Below are 22101 nucleotides of genomic sequence, written 5' to 3'. Positions count from 1 at the left end.
TTTATGTTCCAAAATGAAATAAAAGCAGATTTTTTTGAATGTGTGATGTTGTGATGAGTGTTGTGTGTGTCCTTCACGTAATAGTTTGTTGTAATCCTCGCTTTGTTTAGTAGCAATAATCCCCAGGATTGGGGTCAACCGCCAGTAGTAGAAAGTGCTGTGTAGACAGAAGCACTCATCTCTAAGATAAGGTTGTAATTCCTTTACGCGATGCAAATGTCACTTGCAACTCTTATTTGTGCCTGGACCACAACAAACAATTAAGGGCTAAGTTTATCCATGATGATTCATTTTTATATAATCATAAACCTGCATGGGATTATTTTTCCGTGGATGAAAATAAAAATATGTAAGTCACACCATCAAACGATGCATACACATACGCTCCCCAAATTACGAAAAACGATAGATACGATCATTTTTTTCGGGATGTCAAAAAATATCCGGACATCGCTGTAAATTAGGTTTTTTATTGTGTGCACCTTATACCGAGTACAGGACAGTACTGTAGTGCTTTTTTTCCGCCGCTACCGGCGAGTGGTGGCGCTGTGAGAGCTCACCCAGCATCCACCCTGAAGAAGAAATGCAGCTTCCTCCTCCTAGTTCGTGTGTAAACATTCTATACTGTATCTCCAGCGCACTAAGAACTTTGACGTGTTCATTGTTTAATATCTCGTGCATCCATTCAATATGTTTTGTATAAAGAAGAGGCGAGACGTGTCTTTTGAAATGAAAGTGGAATAAGAAAGCTTGATGCGGTTGAGAAAAAGGTCGGAACACATTTTTTCGGCCACTTTCTACCACGGAGGAGGAATTCGCCTGACTCTTAAAGCTCATCTTCCAAAAGTAAGTTAAACTTAACTTTATGCATCTTTAGAGAGCATATTATTTCATTGAATGCTTATCTTTTAGTACAAAACAATCCAAGTTACTTATACAAGCCTTAAACATACTTCTATAAATCTTAAACATACAAAATGTAGCACTGAAGCAACTTACGAACAAATTCAACTTACGAACGATCGTCCGGAACCTCGTTCGTAAGTAGGGCAGCGTCTGTATCCTGGTTTAAAATGCTCTTATTTTTTTAGAAAATCAGTGTGTCAAACTCCTGGCTTGCAGGCCAGATTTGGTGTGCCACATCATTTTATTTGGCCTGAGACGTCAATGAGTGAGCCTCTAGAAATAAAGGAGTGAGGATAGACACATAAGTCTCAAAATTGAATTTGTAGTCTGAGTTCGATACGTCATGACTGTTTCTTCAGTTTTAAAATGAAGGTATCTAAAATTAAGTTACATCTTATAATCCAGTAAGACACAAAAGACGATTTTTGCTGTTTTTGTCATATCTGTATTTTCCCAAATACCGCTTTTCAATTTTTAACACACGTGAAAAATAATCTGATTAAATAACAGTCAACTCAGATTTTCAAGAACACTTTGTGAGGCTTGGCAATTTCCTCCACTGTCGTGTGACTATAACAACAAGCTCGCATCTTTTTAAGACTGTTTATTGCAAAATGATGATTAAATTGTCTACAAATGGAAATATTCCCATACAGATATTCTCAAGAATAAATTTAAAGTCATATAAGTACAATGTAAAATCGTATCTAACTCATTTATAGAATACAGGTATGAATAAGCAGCTAGCAATTTGTTGCTTTCTTTTTGCAATAGAAATATTTCACCAATAAATAATTTTACTTAAAACACAGAGAGAAATAGTTTTCCATAATTTTTTTATGTACTGTGCTGCATCTGCATCTGATGCTAGTATTGCATTGGTATTTGAAGTACCGGTACTATAATTGTTTCCGCCTGTACAAAGCAACTTTTGGCTGGCTACTGAGGTAAACAAAGTCATGTGTGACTGGAAAGAAGATACATTTGTTTCAACCAAAAGTAATAGAGTTGTGATGCACCGAAAAATAAGGATGGAGGTTTCGTTTAAAATGGGAGCTCTGCCAAATTATCGCAAAAGTTCCATGTTTTTGTGAGATGCTTGCTAACTTGCTAAAGTTGAGCTGCTTTACTACATAAACCCGTACTTCGATTTGTTCAGCCATTCGTATTCAGTTTATTGTCCCCAAAGTCGATTGGCTGGAAAACTACGTACGATGAGAGTTTAATTTACTATTATTATTATCATACTTTGCGGAGTGAGACTCCTTTGTAAAATTATACCACACACGCCACTGCTACATCATCATCATTTCCCTCCTACTCCTGTTTTCCTGTCACTATTTGCTTTCCGTCTTTTAAAAGCTAAAAGGCGACAAAAACATGTACTCAAAGGGACCATGTGTATTATTTGACGGATAAATGTCACTGTATTGTGTAGTGCAACTGAAACAAGTGCTAAAAGCTCAAGGAAGAAAACACTACTGAGACTCAAAGTTTTGCCATGCCTTTTTGTTTTTTTAGGTACCCGTAGTAACAACATGGTGGACCATTATGTCAGCTCCCTTCAGCTGAGGCTCACATTATGTAAAAAAAACCCCGAGACGATCTTGAACTAAATGCATGTATATATGATAGTTCATGTATTTTCGCTATATATCTTAATCGTTATTGTTATTTAATGAATTAAAATTTGCTAATTATAAATAATACACACTGTCCCTTTAAAATTAAAAATATTTTGCAGTCTATCAGCTCCAAGATATTTATTTTTCACGACAACCAGCCACTTTACTCAAGGTTAAATGAACTTGATTGGGTTAGTGTATTTGCGTTTTTGCTGACTCAACAGTTTTACTTCTGTATCACTTTGTTGTCTGAATTTCATTTATTTGTCACGGTTGCCATGGCTGCCCGTGTGGCACCAGCTGCGGCTCATTGACAGATTGGCTTTCTGTCTATTTAAGCTCAGTGCTCTCATTTTTCCTTTGTCAGTCCGTCAACGAACTACTGTAACCGCAAGACGTGGGTTTCGACTCGGTCCTGTTCCTGTTGGTATTTCCTGTCCGGTATTGTTCCCGTTTAGTTTGTCTTGTTTAATTTCGGTTTCCAGTTTTGTTTCCGTCTATTTTTGTCCCGTTTGTTATTGTCTCCAGTTTTCGTTCCTGTCTAGTTTGTCCTGTTTATTTTCCGATATCCTGTTTCGTTAACTATCCTGTCCGTCCCGTCCTGTCCGGTATCGATCCCATGTGTCCGATATCAACTCGGGCAATTGGTATCGATCTCGTCGGCCTCTGGCCGCCTATCATTTCACGCCAGACTGCTGCCTAACGTGCATGACTCCCCATTTCCCATAAAATAAAAGGCTTGTGTGAGTAACGTCACGCGTTTGGGTCCTGATCCTGTTCTGTTTCCTGACATCATTAAGATAATTTGATCATGGTAGTACTTCAAATGACCAGTTGTCATTTACATTTGTACCTTTTTAAGCAAGTCAGTGTGAAAATATTGTATTTAATATTATTTTTTAATCTTTGTGTTTCCAATTTTTTCTTCTGCCAAGTCTTTCACATTTTTGGTTTCTGTATGAATAATTTGTTTTGGTGCATCCCTAGTAATTATGTCTTTCTTATCCTAAAAACAGCTTTGGAAATTGGCTAGACATAAACATATCTGCAACTAACCTGTGATAATGATTTATATAAATTTCAGATAAAAAAGCACAGTATTCTGTATTTTCCAAGACAATAGTGTATTTACATGTTGGATTTTGACTAAGAACCCAAAAGTCCATTTGTACAATTGGGAAACATACACTCACATACAATATGTACATACAAACTTCCAAAGTATTTGAAAACTAGAAGATACCTTTCTTGCTTGTGATGATCTTGGCTTTTTCCTTTTAAGCACCATTTTTCCCCCTGTAAAATTTCTATTAAAACACAATTGGACACATGTCCGCCTCTCGTGCTTTCTTTTTTTCCCTCTTCTGAGTGTTTCAGCATACTGAACAGGTCTTGGAGCCTCCACCGCCAGTTTCTGCAGATATGCAAAGATAAATGATACGAAGTAACGCACAAAAGTTGAAATATCGAATAACAAAGTTGTAGTAGGACCTTTTCCTGCTGCAGCTGCCTGCTTGGCGGCCTTTTGGTCTTCGATTTCCTTGAGTTTAGCCTCGTACTCTTCTTTTTTGGCGTTCCACTCCTTCCTGTTGTTCAGGATTCCGTCCAGCATTGGTTGGATTTGCGGGTGGAAGCGTGAGAATTCCTGCGAAAAAAAAAGACAATTTATCTGATTATTTCTGCAAAATGAATGAATACAGTAATTATTATTCTAATACAGTATTTTTTGTTAACCCTATATAAATGTAATATCAACATCTCTGCCATTTCAGGAAATCTTGCTCTTTTTAAGTATTATTTTTGTAATTTTTTAATTAATTGGGGGGGAAGGGGGGGTAGAAAATCACATTGTTTGATTTTTAAAGAATTCATTTGCAATTCATGGTGGAAAATAAATATTTGGTCAATACCAAAAGTTCATCTTACTACTCTGTTATGTGCCCTTTGGTGGCAATAACAGAGGCCATACATTTTATAACTCTTCACAAGCTTTTTACACACTGTTGCTGGTATTTTGGCCCATTCCCCCATGCAGATCTCCGCTAGAGCAGTGATGTTTTGGGGCTGACGAACTTTCCACTCCCTCCACAAATTTTCTATGGGGTTGAGATCCGGAGACTGGTTAGGCCACACCGGGACCTTGAAATGGTTCTAACAAAGCCATTATTTTGTTGCCCTGGCTGTATGTTTGGGATCATTGTCATGCTGAAAGACCCAGCCACGTCTCATCTTCAATGCCCTGATTTTCACTCAAAATCTCTCGTTACGTGGCTCCATTGATCCTTTCCTTTACATAGATAAGTCGTTGTAGTCTCTCTGCAGAAAAACAGCTCCAAAGCATGACGGTTCCAACCCGAAGTTTCGCAAGGGGTATGGTGTTCTTCGGATGCAATTCAGTATTCTTTCTCGTCCAAACACAAGAACCTGTGTCGCTACCAACAAGTTCTACTCTGGTTTCAGCTGATCACAACACATTCTCCCAGTCCTCTTCGGGATCATCTAAATGTTCTCTGGTGGAGCCTCGTTAGACCACGTTAGACATTGTTAGAAGGTTTTAGACCTCTTTGACAGGAATAAATCTTTCACTGAGTTAATTATTCTTGTTAACCTTGTAAAATAACCTATTGGACAGCTATTCGGGTTTCTGTTTATCAATTAACCTAAATACATAAATGAATAATAGTAGTGCATGTGCATAAATATTCTGTATGTGGCCCCCGGATGTTAAATGAAGAATCACCTTGTAGACAAATGTGCAGACAAAATCGATAAAACCACATTGGAGTTTGGGGAGCTCAGCTGCTTTGTTCCTGTCCATCATGGGCTGGTGGATGTAAAACAATTACATAGAATACATTATAAGTTACAAGTTTTTTTTAATAGAAGATTCTTTGGTCTTTCTGACCAATCACAAAAGACTTACAATAGGTTGTTGCTCCAGCACGGTTCTCTCCAGGTCACCTTGTTCCCAAAATTCTGCCGCCACAGACAAGGCAACCTACAAAAATACAAACAAGCGGTGAATCCTGAGTTAATCATTTTTTCCGGAGAGCATTCTAATATGGCATCACATTGTATTATGCTGGGAGCACGGCAACAGACAGAAAAAACATACAGAGGGTATTCAACACATCCCAGAAAATCATTGGCTGCTCTCTGCCCAGTCTGGGGGACATTGCTGGCGGTTTGGGAAACCGCAGCAGAACCAACTAGATTGTAAAGGACTCTTTTCACCCTTATTTCACCTGTTTGACCTGTTTCCCTCTGGTAGTCACTACAGGTTCCTTCAAATAAGCAACTTACAGACTCAGCGAAAGTTTCTTCCCAGGGGCCATCACCTCCCTAAACAAGTACGCGAAACTGTGAAAAATAATTTAGTTTGCGACTCTGGGCATAACCATCCTGTTTTTGGGCATGCTCAAGCACCCCAACAATTATAGCATTTTTAAAACACCCTTTTCCTCAATAAAGGACAGAATAGACTTAAATATAATGAAAAATGCTTGATTAAAAAAAAAGTAAACCATAAGAAAAATGTGAACAACGCAGTGTCGGAAATACTCCACTGCCTTGATATGGTTTAGTCCATTTGATTTCTAGCACTGCTCTCACCCCCTCCTGGCTCCCCTTTCGCACGGCTAGTGGGATCTGTGGAGGTTACAGTGTATTACAATGATAATCCCGAACAGCTAACAACTCTCCGAAGCCACCGCTGCGAACCCTGTATCATGTCAACGCCAGGTCAATTAGCCATAAAATGATTGACTTGGAGCCTCAACTCATGGGAAACCACTACTTTTGGGACGGTCTTATTTTCATCATTGCAGAGACTTGGCTCAAATCGAGGACACCTGATGTTATCGCAAAGCTAACCGGCCAATCTCTAAATTGCTTTCTTACACTATAAGTAGAAGACCTCCAATTTTGTTTTACTTTTGTATAATGGCAATAAAACCATTAATTTAACTTCTATTATGTGTTGTGTGTTATAATTTGTAGATCTATAATTGCTTTTTGTTACAGTCCTATACTCTCAGTCAGTAATTAAGTAATCTCAATGTAAGTTTAACCCTTTAGGGGCTTTTATGAAGGTGCGACTCTACTTTGCAGATTTTAACTTTTCGTGGGTGGTTCAGGTCCTTCTTAATTGCGAAAACCAAAGGATTTCTGTAAAAGGAGCAGAATATACACTTGATTTACAGATTAAGGTAAGACAATAAAACATTTTTTTGCTGTAGTTTATCTATCTGCCAATCAAATAATGAATAAGATGTAACAAATGCAAATTTACCCTCAAAAACAACTAAAGATCAATTTAACCGATCGCGATTACTAATTAAATAATACGGCCATACGTGTCTTAATTCTATCCAATAGCCTGTCGATCTATCAATCAATCTACTCTCTGACACTGTAGTGATTATTTATGAATCTATATTGAAAATGTCCCCTCAAAAACAACAACGGAGATCAATTCAGCTAACCAAGTTTCCTGGTTAACTCATTTACGGACAGTTGTGTCTAATTTGTACCCAAAGAATGAATTCATCTCCTGTCAATTAATACATTGACTTACTGGTGCACAGTTTCTTAAACTGAAGTGTGGTTTTATGAATAGAATGTCCCCTTATTAATAACGGAGATCTATTTAGCCAATCTTGATTTTTGATTTTCTCATTTACTCAAATTGTAGCCAAATAATTGAAAATAGTTGACAATATCAGGGGATGGTGTCATAATAGTCTGTAATAATAATTTGCAATAGTCTTTGATCTGTGCAGCCCTTAGAGACTCTGTGATTCAGGACTATACAAATAAACATGACTTGACTTGACTTAAATCTTACTGTGCCTCCCCAGATAGACTCCACCGCTCATCAAAGGTTTATATTGTAATTGCTGCTTACCTTGCTTTGCACCTCCCATGGCTTTGTAATAGCAGACAAGTCACAAGCTGTCATCATCATAGCCCTGCAGTGATAAACATTTCAAGAAGGCTAAAGACAAGCAGTTATTTTTGCATGTGTTTCATTGACTCACATGACTATCTCTTTCCTGGTTGTTTCCAGGGACATGAAATCGACCCATTTCTTTTCATCCTCGTACGTATGCGACAGGTCCACGATCTTCTGGAACATAGTCCTCTTTCTAGACCGGAGGGGAGAAGTTTAATTATTTATTCCTATATTTTACTTGTAGTAAATTGAGAAGTGCAGTAGGCATAAGGACAGCTGACTTGAAATATAGCGCAAGATCGGTGGCGATGATGGCGATATCTGTGAGGTGAATGACGTGGTCCACCTGTCTTCTGTTCAGGTTCTGGTAGATGTTGAGGGACTATGGTGGAGGGCAAGAAGAACTAATTAATTTTGGGGGCTCTCACCATGCACACTTACCATCATTCTCAGCTGGGGTATAAGTTATTTGTGCCGAAATTATTGAAAAAGATTAAGCTAACTTTTGAAGCAGAAAAATACTATGTAAAATTGAGCGTTACAGAATAAGACCATGCCAATTTGTGTTTTAGAAGCAGATGAATTTCTACAGCTAGCTTGCATTTCGCTATCATTTCAGTATTGAATAAGATGCTGTATTCTGGCGTTCTCTACGTAAAAATTTTGCCTTTTTCGTGTCACTCCTGTTATTATAAATATTTTAACATGCGTTTCCATTTATAGAAGAAAAATATACCTTAATTGAATGAAAATTGTCACACAACAATTATATTCATTCCTAAGCCCTATTTATACTTTCAGTGGCCCAATAAGAAAACATTGTAGTCAAAACTGTCACGGTTGCCATGGTGCCCAATTGGCCTCGCCTGTTGCGGCTCGTTGACAGATTGGCTTCCCTTCTATTTAGGCTCAGTGCTCTCACTCACCCTTTGTCAGTCCGTCAACGAGCCTCTGCCCCGCAAGACGTGGGTTTTGACTCCGTCCCGTTCCCTGCCTGTGTTTCCTGTCCGGTATTGTTCCCGAATATTTTGTCCTGTTTGATATCGATCTCCAAATTTCGTTCTCATCTAGTTTGTCCTGTATAATTTCGATATCCAGTTTTGATATCAATCCTGTTTGTCCCGTCCTCTCCGGTATCGCTCTATCTGCCTGATATCTGCTCGGGCTATTGGTATCAATCTCGTCGGCCTCTGGCTTCCTGTCATTCCACGCCAGACTGCTGCCTTAAGTCTTCCGCCCAACGATCGCCGAATCACTGTCGTTTGGGTTAACGTGCATGACCGCCCTATTTCCCGTAAAATAAAAGCTTGTATGAGAAACGTCATGCATTTGGGTTCTCCTCCTGTTCCGGTTCATGACAAAAACTAAAAGTTAAATAAGATATTCACACTTACACTTTACTGTAGCTGCAGAATACAGTACGTGATTGAAGAGATTATTTCAGTAAAATCTGATTAGCGAATTGAAAAACAAAAGCCACAAGTTAGCCCAGATGAGTACAAAAAGTCCGGACTTTTTAACTGCGATTGGGGTACCAAATATGTTTTTGTTGTTTTAAGAAACGTATCTACAGATGGGGGAGATTTTGCTCATTTAATCAAATATTTTTAAGGTTAGAAAACATAAAATGGGCAAAACAAGCTAAAATCGTATACATTATATGACTGAACTTTTTTTTACTCATAAATATCCTTATTTTACCAGAAAACCCAGTCAAAAATCTGCTAATTAGGTAAGATTTTCAGATTTCCTTTTTTACAATTTAAATTTGGGCTTGAGTTTGTGTTCACAAGCAAAAAAAGTCAAAAGCTAGATGGTGGGCTCATGCCCAAACGTTGAAATCCTCACCTCATCAGACAAAAGAAATTTTCCAAACTCCAGATGGTGTCGTTCCAAGATTGAAGAGCCATGCAGCTTGGCTAGAGGGTTCCCCGACCTGTTAAAAACATAAAATCAAAAATAGAATAACATAATTATTAAGCCACATCAAATATGTTGGAATTGTTAGAAAACATACTACTTACTTGACCTGGTACAAATTATTTGTCCCTCTGTGGTCAATATCATGAAGAAAGCCTGCTGTAATCATAGCCATGACTTCCAAATCGGTGTAATAACGCTTCAGCATCCCTGTCTGGACATAGACACAACACTAATCAATCTAGCTCGATTATTTTATATATATATTCTATACTGTATATGCAGCTTTACAAATACCGTCAAGAGCGTGAACATAGTCTGGCCCACGTTGAAGCCGTGGCGCCAGTTGTGGTAAGTGATTCTCCGGTAACCTTTACTGACAGAGTACATGAACCGAACCAGCACCTGAGAAGAAGCGATAGCACCAAAATCCAAATGATAGACCCCAAACTTTTTAATGACACAATATATGTGAGTGTTTGATCACCTCCTGCGGAATTTGGAACTTCTTGACCACACCCACTTCATAGTACATCTGTATCCCGCACTTGACCAGTTCTATTTCCGAGCAGTTGAAATCCGAAAAATGGAACTGGTAAATCTCAAATTTCTTGATCAGGGGAGGCAGGTCTTTTTTCTATGAATGAGAAGTTCTTGACACAGAGCATTCGGCTCACTCAATGTCCCATTCTTGAGCATCTTACCAAGATACTCAGAAGCTCGTCTTCTTCACAGTCCCATGGTTCGCAGTCGTAGACTTCTTTGGTGTTCTGGGAGTGGATAAAAGACCTACACGTTTTTTTCTTGCTTGACAAGGAACTTACAGTATATATTTGAGCAGGATAATTAGAGCATTTTCATTAAAAATAAAAAATCTAATTGGCCAAAATAATGCCCATTATTTTAGTATTCTTTGCTTTGCTGGTCGAGTGATGATTCATTTGTTTTAAGTATTAATTTCACATTGATTTAAAGACTCATTCATATTTAGCACTTAAAACATTCCGGTTTTAAAACAAAGTAATAAAGTACTGTACAGTATACTCAAACGTGGAAACTCTATATAATTATGTATTTGTTACAAACAGCTGTGATTGTAGTATTTATTTCTAACAAATTCCCAAAATGTATTCGTAATTTTTTTGAAAGGCTCCAAAAATAAGTATAAGTATTGGCCTAAAATAAAATTGATATTTACCTACAAATATATATATATATATATATTTTTTTTTTAATGAAATCCTACACCTCCCTCTATAATTCTAACGCATATATTTAAACCCTAAAAATCTTTTATTAATGGCCCTAATGGTCTTTCATTCATTCACTGGCAACTTACTTGCATGTAAAGTGGAATTTTGACATCAATATTCATCAGTTCCATTGAATATTAATTCATTCATTCATTTATTCATTCATTCATTCATTCATTTATAGTTGGACTATTAAATGAAAAATAGAGCTTTCACGTCCCTAGCAATTAATGGCTCTGAAATGTTATGAATTCACTCATTAACAACAAAATGCAAACTACATTTGATTTTTATATCTGTAAAGATTACTTAATGCTAATGTATTCATCTAGTCACAGCTAGCCTACTCATATATAAAATTTAGGTTTGACTTGTTTAGCCATCATTGTTAACAGAGATCCTTTCCTTCATTAGGGATGGCAATTCCTAAAAGGAAATGAATCGATCCTATTCCATCTTTGCGGATGAATCACTGACCAGGATGTTTTGGATCTCATCATTTCGACATTTGACATGGTAAAGCACCATGTCCTGGGCGATGTCTTTGCGGTTCTCCAGCTTGTTCATCTTGTCGTACGTGTCCGTGTTGAGAGCCGACCAACCCAAGAATTGGGTCAAAGCCTTGGAAACAAGAATAACCAACGTTGAGTCAGATACAAGTCAGCGATGTTACCGCTTCGTACCTCCATGAGCTGCTCATCTTGATCGTCAAAAGGCTTTCCGTCTTTCCTGTTGTAGAAGGTGGCCACGCCCACGATCTCCTCCTTCTTGTTGACGATGGGGAGCGAGAGAACATTCTTTATGGTCCAACCGCTGCTGTCCAGTGCCTCACTCTTGATGGCAATAACATCAAAACGTTGTTTTCATTTTTTGTCACATTCCTACAGGCTTCGGTTTTGAGCATTCTTACCTGGAAGGCGAACGTCTCGTCCGCTCCAGCATTCATAATATTGCAGATCTATTTAGAAGGAAAACAAAGATATGCTAAGAAAAACAATTAGAGGTACTGTTTTTCTCCTGAATGACTTCAAATGGAACTCACAAAGCCACTTTCAGCAACATAGGTTGGCAAGCCGCTGACCAAGGCCCAGTGATCAGCTGGAGGATTACTGCACCAAGAGCAAAAAGGTTAATGATAAGTTTATGATGTTCGCTTACTATGAAATGAAATGATCTGCATTTCTCTAGCACTTTTCAAGTCAATGACTTCCCAAAGCGCTTTACATTCTGCTTCACATTTCCCAACAGCGGCCGTGATCTGTGCAGCCATGTAAGGCGCTAACCTGCTTATTGGGGGTAATTGGGAGTTCAATGTCTGACCCAAGGACACTTCGACATGTAACACGGACAAGCCGGGATTCGAACTGGGATCCCTTAATCCTTAAGCGATCGCTCTACCTCCTGAGCTACTGCCGCTTACTATAAATAATGTAGTTCTGTTTTAAATGTTGGACCCCTGCAAAGGAGATGACATATGTCACTTTGTTGGTTTGACTACTATACTTCACATTTTACCTCGTTGTCACTTTTGGCTGTTGTAGTCTTTGATTCCACACCCTTAAAGGCTGATCTGCTTTTTGTAACGTTGGGAAGATAATTATAAGAGAGGGCTCAGGGGATTACTTTCAAAACCGGTTGGAATTTTTGCATCTTAAAGGTTTTTATATGTGAGGGTTCTATAGCTTATGAATGACCTATATTTCATGTTGACATTATCTGTGTATTGTTTGTTAATTGTACATCCATTGCAACATGGCCTTTTTATTTTTTTTATCTTTTAAATTTAATATTATACTTCAATCATTTTATATTTTATTTTCAATTTTATTGTTTGTTAATGCAACATCCATTGGAGCCTGGTCATCCTGAAAGGGGGATTACCTCATGAAAGGTCCTTTCTCAAGGTTTCTTCCTAGTCCTCATGCTCAGGTTTTTGAGTTTTTCCTTGCCCTCATGTAGGTTTTAGATCAGGGGATGGTGTAATAATTGTTTGTAGTTTTCAAGAGTCTGTGGTCTGTGTAGCCCTTTGAGACTCCTTGTGATTAAGGGCTATATAAGTAATGTAAATGGTCTGCATTTATATAGTGCTTTTCAAGTGAATGAAGACCTCCCAAAGTGCTTTACAATGTGCTTCACTTTTCCCTTTTACACACTAACCTGTAGCAGCGTCAGCCATCCAAGGCAACTACCTGATTGTAAGATTCAGTGCCCAAGGACACTTTGACATATAACATAGAGGAGCTGGGAATCGAACCTGCGACCTCTTGATCCCAAGATGAGTGCTTTACCTCCTGAGCCAAAGCTTGTTTTAAACCAGAGTGTTGGAGCGGTTTAGTCATGCACAATTACTTAGCCTTGTGCCAAAATAAAGCAGCCGTAGAATACATTTCTAGGCTTGGGTCAATATTTTTTTGTTGTTTTTAAAATTTGAAAGAGAGGCGGGCGTTCTAAAGGAGCTGTACGGATGTCTTCTCTCCTTACTCTGACTGTCTATCAAACTGTAAACTGGTCATTTGGTCCTTTTATATCAATGATACAAATAACAGAATATAATTGTCAAATACGTGGAGGAACAATAGCTAAGTGATTCCAATAACTGGTAATATTTTGTCTAGAGAGTACATTACAAACCCCAGAGTGTTTACTTACGGTATTACTTTGATGTCTTCCTTCCCATGTAGAATATAATCAATGACTTTATAAAAGTGTATTTCCTTGGAAAAACAGAGAAAGAGTATTATTTAATTGGACTGCATTTATATAGCGCTTTATAGGTCACTGAGGGCCTCCAGAGCGTTTTACAATACACTTCACACTTTACCCGTTTACACACAGATAGCAGAGTCAGCCATGCAGTGTCTTGACCAAGGACACTTTGACTTTTAACTCAGAGAAGCCGGGAATTGAACCTGCAACCTTTTTGGTCCCAAAACGACCGCTCTACCTTCTGATATATGAAATAATTTTCATTCATACTGTAATATTCATGTGAAAAAAAAACCTACCCTCCCATCAGGAGTTATGGGCCCGGAGTAAGGTGGCTGCTCTCCCATTAACACCGGCCAAACATCAAAGAACTCCTGAAAGAATTTTACATGGTTCAGTCACTCAGTACAAAGATGGGTTTTCACGTCTTTAACATACTTTTCATGTATGAACATGATAAAATTCAATTGATGAGGAACATGTCAAGTGAACAATTTCTGGGCTTTAGCTAAGAGTTAAATTGTTCAGATTTGAAGTTTTTCGTAGTTATCTAAAAATTAAGTGGTTATAAATGATTGCTCGTTAAAATTAGTAATTTCTGTTATAATATATGTCATATAGCAGACAAACATAGATATATTTCAGAAGAAGGATTAAATCCATACGATTTACAGAACGTTTGCAATGATTAATTAAACGAAATAAAACACAAGCATAAATTTGGGCACTGCAACAGAAAAAAACTGCATGAGTATTTAGTAGATCTTCTTTTTCCTTATACTTCTCTAATTGTCTTGAGGGCTGGATTAAATCTGTTGTCTGATACAGCCAGTGCGCCATACTTTGGTGACCCCTGTTTTACACTGAAAAACAACCAGATGATGAAGGTGCGGTATCTGAGTTATATTGGTCGGCATCATCTAAAAACCTACTGCAGATTTTGGAGAATGAAGCTGTCAACTTTCTCTTATTCACTATGTTTCATGTTGATTACGTCTTTGTGGTGTCTGCTGATGACCTCGCGAAACCCATTGCAGCCTGGTCATCTCGGAAGGGGGATTACTTTATGCGCGGCCCCTTTTCAAGGCTTCTTCATTTTCCTCATGCGTTTTGAGTTTTCCCTTGCCTGCGTTTTGAGTTTTCCCATGCCTTAATACAGGTTTCAGATCATGGGATGGTCTAATGGTGATCTGTGCAGCCCTTTGAGTCTTTTTGTGTTTAAGGGATATACAAATAAATACAACTTGACTTGACTTGACTTCTTCTGCTACCAGTACTATCTGTTTCATGTGAGCAAACCCCACCCCACCCAAAGAACGGCCTGGAGAGGAATTTACACCACCAGGCTGCATTTGCCCAACACAGACCACAGGAAGTGGTGCCCCTAGAAGCCAGGTGGTCAGAGGATCTGTGAACCGTGAATAATACATATAACGGGCCATGTAAAAATAGTCAAAATCTCAAAATTTGCTAGTACTTGTGCACTTGAATCCTGAAAAATGGTGGATAGTGAGTGAGTTTCAAATAAGCAGATGCAAAAAACTTGCCTTTTCTTTGGTCATGTCGAGTAAGCCGACAGAGTATCGATCACAGTTGAGGTAGGCCCGCACCGTGTACAAGGCCTTGTGGAACTGTCGCTCGATGTCGGTCAGCTCCTCGAAGACTTTGTTGGCCGACCACAGCAGCAGCTAGCAAATACAACCACAGTTGATCCTAATTCTGTCTTTACTGATTTTGTCAGTCAATGACAGCGAACACGTTGAAGTCACGTGCTGCCTTTTGAACCTTTCACGAGCTTCACCTGTCCTTTACGTGTTTCACAGCTGTGGAGGTAACTAAGGTGGTAGATCTTCAGGTTCAATGTTGCAATTTTCAGATACTTTAGGAAAAGCTGGATGGGAATACAAAATATTTTTTAAAAGTACACTTTTTTTCTACTCAAGTTTAGTGATGTTGAGCTCACATCTTCATCCTCCTCCGTGAAATGGGGTCCCGAAGTCTTGTTGAGGGCCATGATCACGGCCACCATATCTTTGCCATTGAGAATGGGGGTTGCCAGAACGTTTCTGGTTTTATAATCGGTCAGCTCATCCGCAAACGTGCTGAAATACTGGTTCTGAAACACAAAATATGCACAATACTCAGTGACGTACTGTCAGGGGACACAGGTGAGGCTTTTTCTCACTTGTCATCATTTAATTATGAAATAAAAGATATATTCAATGGTTATATTTATTCAGTGGTAAAATCACTTCAAATTCAACTTCACAACATTTTGATTTTATCAAAATCGATGAAATTTCACACGATATTATAAATATTATTATTACAAGTAGTGTGCAATGTATTACTGTGCTGAGTATTTGCAGATGCATAGTGAGGCAGGAAATTATCTTGCCTCAAGGCAGAGGGCGATAGTGAGACCAAGGTTTCTGAATTGGCGCGCAGCTCAGCGCAGAATAATAGATTTAGTGACAGTATTAGCAAGCTAACAGCAAGTCAATGTCACTGGCAATGACTGAGATATGATCATTTTGGTTGAACGCATATTAAGTGGGTCGTGGGGACCTCCTGCGTGGGTTCAAATCCAGCTCCCGGCCTTACTGTGCGGAGTTGTATGTTCTCCCCGTGCTTGCGTGGGTTTCCTCCGGGCACTCCGGTTTCCTCCCACATTCCAAAGACATGCATTTCAGGTGAATTGGCCGGTCCAAATTGTCCCTAGGTGTGACTGAGCGAGTGAGTTGTCTGTCCCTGTGTGCCCTGCAATTGGCTGGCAACCAGTTCAGGGTGTCTCCTGCCCACTGCCCGATGATTGCTGGGATGGGCTCCAGCAACCCCGCGACCCTACTGAGGATAAGCAGTGCAGCTGATGAGATGAGATGAGACATCTTAAGTGGTTACAAGGATGTTCAAGATCTCACTTTTAACCACTGTCATATATTTTCTGAGAGCAAGTGCTCAGATAGAAAACAATAATATTTTCTTAGAACAATGCACTTATGTTATACTGTATAAGTATCTGTAATCACAATTAGATGTTTATTTATGTAAACATGTTTTTTCAACATTTTACACATTGGATTAAAAATAATTTAGAAACTACCATAGGAGTCTTAACTACATAAATGTGGTTTCCCCACATGATGTTTCTAAAAACATTAGCATACTCACCAAAACCACCACATTACGCCTTAACTACTGCTTTTCTCTCCTTAAAAACGCCATTAGAACTAATTATAAATCTTCTACTTTTTAAAATTCAAACATGAATAAAAATCTTGACTTGAGACTAGTATTTTAGTCTAGGGTTGATTTATTTTAAAGCAACATTAAGTTTTTGCACGTGAATAAACCACTCCAACGATCACATAAAATTTCCGTTTTGAAAAAGAAACGTTTTTAATGATGAAGGTGTTGTTATTTCTTTTTAACATTCTGGATACCATCAGAGATTTTTAAACAATTCTATCTATCTGTCTGTCTGTCTGTCTGTCTGTCTGTCTGTCTGTCTGTCTGTCTGTCTGTCTGTCTGTCTGTCTGTCTGTCTGTCTATCTACCTACCTTGGTCATATCCCTCGAGAGGGGTGACCAAAAGCAGGACAAACACATACAAAAACAAAGAAAAAAGGAAAAAATAGCAAAAAACACACAAAAAAATGACAATGGCCAACCCAAATGCCCAAAAACCCAAACAAGCTAAGCACTTCGGCACCCAAGGTGGTCATGCTTTCGTCCCTCCAGATGAAACGGAACACAAGAAAGCGGACATGTAACACTTCTGTTCAACAGCAGGGCCCGACAGCTTTCACTGGTTTACCCCTTCCGTATCATACAGGTGCCCTGCCCAATCCCCTAGAACACGCCCAAACATCCCACTATCCTTTCACAACACCTCTCCACTCATTCCTATCACTGACAAGAGCGCTAACTTGCATTACATTTAGACATCTTTCCTCCAGTGCACTCATAACACCATCCACGTCAATCACGGCCTTCCTCTTGGTCTCCTTTCATTTACTTCTGCGAAAAATGGAAAATGTTGCCCCCTTGTGTTTATACAGGGAGTGCAGAATTATTAGGCAAATGAGTATTTTGACCACATCCTCCTCTTTATGCATGTTGTCCTACTACCAATTAAGCATATCAGGTGATGTGCATCTCTGTAATGAGAAGGGGTGTGGTCTAATGACATCAACACCCTATATCAGGTGTGCATAATTATTAGGCAACTTCCTTTCCTTTGGCAAAATGGGTCAGAAGAGGGACTTGACAGGCTCTGAAAAGTCAAAAATAGTGAGATATCTTGCAGAGGGATGCAGCACTCTTAAAATTGCCAAGCTTCTGAAGCGTGATCATCGAACAATCAAGCGTTACATTCAAAATAGTCAACAGGGTCGCAACAAGCGTGTAGAAAAACCAAGGCGCAAAATAACTGCCCGTGAACTGAGAAAAGTCAAGCGTACAGCTGCCAAGATGCCACTTGCCACCAGTTTTGCAATATTTCAGAGCTGCAACATCACTGGAGTGCCCAAAAGCACAAGGTGTGCAATACTCAGAGACATGGCCAAGGTAAGAAAGGCTGAAAAACGACCACCACTGAACAAGACACACAAGCTGAAACGTCAAGACTGGGTCAAGAAAAATCTCAAGACGGATTTTTCTAAGGTTTTATGGACTGATGAAATGAGAGTGAGTCTTGATGGGCCAGATGGATGGGCCCGTGGCTGGATCGGTAAAGGGCAGAGAGCTCCAGTCCGCCTCAGACGCCAGCAAGGTGGAGGTGGGGTACTGGTATGGGCTGGTATCATCAAAGATGAGCTTGTGGGGCCTTTTCGGGTTGAGGATGGACTCAAGCTCAACTCCCAGTCCTACTGCCAGTTTCTGGAAGACACCTTCTTCAAGCAGTGGTACAGGAAGAAGTCCGCATCCTTCAAGAAAAACATGATTTTCATGCAGGACAACGCTCCATCACACGCATCCAAGTACTCCACAGCGTGGCTGGCAAGAAAGGGTCTAAAAGAAGAAAAACTAATGACATGGCCTCCTTGTTCACCTGATCTGAACCCCATAGAGAACCTGTGGTCCCTCATCAAATGTGAGATTTACAAGGAGGGAAAACAGTACACCTCTCTGAACAGTGTCTGGGAGGCTGTGGTTGCTGCTGCACGCAATGTTGATCGTGAACAGATCAAAGCACTGACAGAATCCATGGATGGCAGGCTTTTGAGTGTCCTTGCAAAGAAAGGTGGCTATATTGGTCACTGATTTGTTTTTGTTTTGTTTTTGAATGTCAGAACTGTATATTTGTGAATGTTGAGCTGTTATATTGGTTTCCCTGATGAAAATAAATAATTGAAATGGGTATACATTTGTTTTTTGTTAAGTTGCCTAATAATTATGCACAGTAATAGTCACCTGCACACACAGATATCCTCCTAAAATAGCTAAAACTAAAAAAGCCCCACTCCAACTTCCAAAATATTCAGCTTTGATATTAATGAGACTTTTGGGTTCATTAAGAACATGGTTGTTGTTCAATAATAAAATTAATCCTCAAAAATACAACTTGCCTAATAATTCTGCACTCCCTGTATTTTTATTGGGTGTAAATGAAAAATTAAATGTTCGTGAGTCAGTTACAATCGATCATAGTAACTTTTTATTCTAAAGCACGTAGACGGGAAGGAGCTTTAGCACCACCTATTATCCGTCTGTGCACGTATATGGCCTGGATGCAATATGACAAAAATAAATAACTGTACTGTGTATAATTCAATAGTATGATATTATTAAGTTTAAAGACAACGTGGTAGTCATATTAATTGATTTATTATGTCGCAAACAAGTTATTTGGTGTATAAGTGTTTTGGAAACAAATATTTTCTTAGATGAGCTTATTCTGGCACTAAAATTTGAATGAAAAATTGACTTTTTTGTAAAGGTAATGTCAAAGACAAAAAATTTAGTGTACAGACACCTAACTAGATCTGTTGTCCATTATTGCTGACTAGATACAAGGACCGTGTAATCCACTCTGGCAGAGCTTCAAATAAATGGATTGTCTCACAAGTGGATTAAACCTTCACTTGGTCCAATGTAGTTGGCGTGGCTGCAATCACTCACTCAACACTGGCTTTCTTTGACTGAAAGCGTAAAAAACATCACCGGTTGTGTCAATTTTGTCCTTCTTCTGTCATTGATAATTTTTGGAAAGAAAATATACTTTTGAATTCCCTTTTTAAAGATCTTTTTTTTCTTCTGCAATGGACTGATCATGGTTATATCTTTGTTTTATTTGATTTTCATACCAGTCTACATCAATCAACTGCTCCTTTCTATCAATTATTGCAATATTAAGCAATAAAGAAAACCTTACAACCACAAGACTCCACCTATTCACTCACAGCCAAAAATCAAAGAATTTGTGTAAACATTACGCGTGAAAAATAAATGCTCTAATTGAGGACAGCATTTGCTAGTGTACCACGAAAATATTAGCAATCTATGATAAGGTTGTTGCCTGCACCCAGACGATCTGATTTAGAGCCGTAATGAATGACACAAGATCGGTGTATTTTCAGCAATTTTCCCCTAAAATATGTTATACGGTGTGAAATGATCCAAAAACGTATAAAATACTGTGAAAACACATATGGATTTGACTTGCAATTTTCCAAGCTTGCACAAATCTACCAAAATTGAGCTGGTGTTCTGTCACCTGTTGGTCATATGAGGAAATACGAGCAATCACAGTAGAAGAGTCCCTCTCACCTCTTTGACGTCCTTCACGTTGACCGTTTTCTTGGTCTGGGCAACATGACCGACTATCCCCATGTCCAGTGGGTACACGATCTCGGAATCAGGCGGCACAATACAGTCATCCAATTCTGACTTTGTGCCAACGTCGAAGAGCCTGGTGGCCAGCTCACCGATACCGTTCCTCTGTCGGTACATAAACAAACTGCAGCGATCGGCGTGGATCAAAGCACCGATTCTCTTGAGGATCTTGAAGACCACTTTCTCCATGTTGATGTTCTCTTGCATGTCGGTGATCAGGTCATACATGAGGCGACTTTCCTCCACCTGAAGGGGACAAAGGAAGCGTGATCTTTCCCATTTAGTTTTTTGTAACTTGTGTCCTTTGTTGCGAATACCTGACTGAGTTCCTGAAATTGGTTGAAGTCCACCTGTTTTTCTGGGAGTCCTGACGCCTTCGATATGTCGCTTGGAGTTTTCTTCTTGGCATAATATTCTTTAGCGAAAGACGGGTTCGCTTTGAGGAACTTTTCCACATCCTCCTTCTGCACACCCATGTTTCTGTCTGTAACCTTTGCTGCCAATAAGCTTCCCCTAAATGTTAGCGCACAAAACAGGGTAAGAAGCAATAAATAGTACAGCAGGATCCAGTTTGGTCTCCTATTGTAATCCAAACAGCATAAAAAGATGATGAAAAGGGCAGTATAGTCGTATTATAATCTTCAGTGTGCTAGTTAGGAGCCCAGAGAAGAAGGCAGGGGGCTGAATGCAAACAATCCTCCTGCCCTCAGCTGATACTTGTAAAGGTTAGTAGGGGATCTGCGTAGTCAGGTGATCATCTCCAAACCCACATGGGGGCCTGGGCATCTGTTGTCCCAGTCAACACAAACGCATCTCCAAAGTATTAACCAATGAGGAGACTGAAACCTGTGGCAAGGCTCAGTCGCAGGGCCCTATTGAATACCCCAGCCACTTTGTTTAGCTTATAGATAGAATCTGAGGATTTACCAGAAAACTGTCTCTCTTGATTGTCTTAGGCAAGCCCAAAAGGAATCTGGGGAAATCAAGTAAAAAAATCTAGGATTCCTTAAAATGTACAACATAAAGGATTTGGGTCTCTTGTACCCCCATCACATTTCAGTTTCGACACTCATTCCAAAGCTCAACAGTCCCTATTTGGGTCTGAGTATTTACCAATTTCCCAGAGACTTTGTCTTGCTCACAGATGTAACCTGATCTGTGTAGCCTGCCTTTGCCTTCTTCCCAATGCTACCTCCTCTATCTAAAATGATAACAGGTTCCCCGAGCCACCTCCTCTGATTCTTCAAAAGGGTGACTTTTGGTTTGTTGAACCCCAATTACCGTACATTTCAGTTCCGACACTTAGCAGCAAACCTCTTCCGAAGCTCCACAGTATTTGGGATTGCGCATGGACCCGTTCCCCAACCACTTCGTCTCGATAACACCTTTGGTGTTGCCCAACCATCTGGGATATCGTCCCTCTCATATGTTCTGGGTTGCTGCTTTTCTTCCTTCTTCATGCCGGGAAGTGTTGGTTAGCTTCGGAGGTGGCGGTTCGGGCACCTAATTAACATCCTAAAATCCTCTGATATTCAAAAGTGAGAACCCAGATTATCATTGCTACTGTGACCTAGTAATGCTAGCTTATTTAATTTATCGATGGGGTCAATAAAATTTCACAAAGGGCAAATGATTGATTATACATTGATAGCCATATCTGGCAGCACAGCGGCTGAGTGGTTAGCGCGTCCGCGGCACAGTTCTGAGGTCATGGGATCGAATTTTCCTGTGCGGAGTTTGCATGCTCTACCCGTGCTTGCACGGGTTTACTCCGGGCACTCCGGTTTCCTCCCACATTCCAAAAACATGCATGTCAGGTTAAATGGCCGGTCCAAATTGTCCCTAGGTGTGAATGAGTGAGTGAGTTGTCTGCCTCTGTGTGCTCTGCAACTGGCTGGCA

General features: G+C 39.4%; 1 protein-coding gene across 1 annotated transcript; it reads right to left on the bottom strand.

The window, feature by feature from the left end:
• Positions 1 to 1495: 1495 nt before the first annotated feature.
• pde6b (phosphodiesterase 6B, cGMP-specific, rod, beta) lies at positions 1496 to 20927 on the bottom strand. The gene is made up of 23 exons (XM_088320213.1): positions 20519 to 20927; positions 20136 to 20447; positions 15328 to 15480; positions 15166 to 15255; positions 14912 to 15052; positions 13664 to 13738; positions 13308 to 13372; positions 11701 to 11767; positions 11569 to 11616; positions 11342 to 11491; positions 11136 to 11279; positions 10110 to 10175; positions 9893 to 10042; positions 9703 to 9810; positions 9510 to 9619; positions 9334 to 9421; positions 7767 to 7867; positions 7571 to 7678; positions 7438 to 7501; positions 5455 to 5529; positions 5272 to 5355; positions 4023 to 4176; positions 1496 to 3945 (listed from the first exon to the last, which is right to left on the bottom strand). Exons 1-23 carry the CDS (start codon positions 20675 to 20677, stop codon positions 3905 to 3907), a joined length of 2553 nt encoding a protein of 850 aa, XP_088176339.1. The 5' UTR covers positions 20678 to 20927; the 3' UTR covers positions 1496 to 3904.
• Positions 20928 to 22101: the final 1174 nt, after the last annotated feature.

The sequence above is a fragment of the Urocampus carinirostris genome, chromosome 16 (genome assembly GCF_059441175.1).
Source record: "Urocampus carinirostris isolate Australia breed hairy pipefish chromosome 16, RoL_Ucar_1.0, whole genome shotgun sequence".
Taxonomy (NCBI): domain Eukaryota; kingdom Metazoa; phylum Chordata; class Actinopteri; order Syngnathiformes; family Syngnathidae; genus Urocampus; species Urocampus carinirostris.
This window is presented reverse-complemented; position numbering and strand designations above follow the sequence as displayed.

Bases quoted from the DNA above. Each gene is read 5' to 3' on its own strand.
- pde6b (XM_088320213.1), bottom strand. From the start codon at position 20,677: ATGGGTGTGCAGAAGGAGGATGTGGAAAAGTTCCTCAAAGCGAACCCG. The intron at 11,617-11,700 runs GTGAGTTCCATT...CCTTCTAAATAG, and splicing joins ATGTTGCTGAAAGTGGCTTT to ATCTGCAATATTATGAATGC. The intron at 7,679-7,766 runs GTCAGCTGTCCT...CCTCCGGTCTAG, and splicing joins GATCTTGCGCTATATTTCAA to AAAGAGGACTATGTTCCAGA.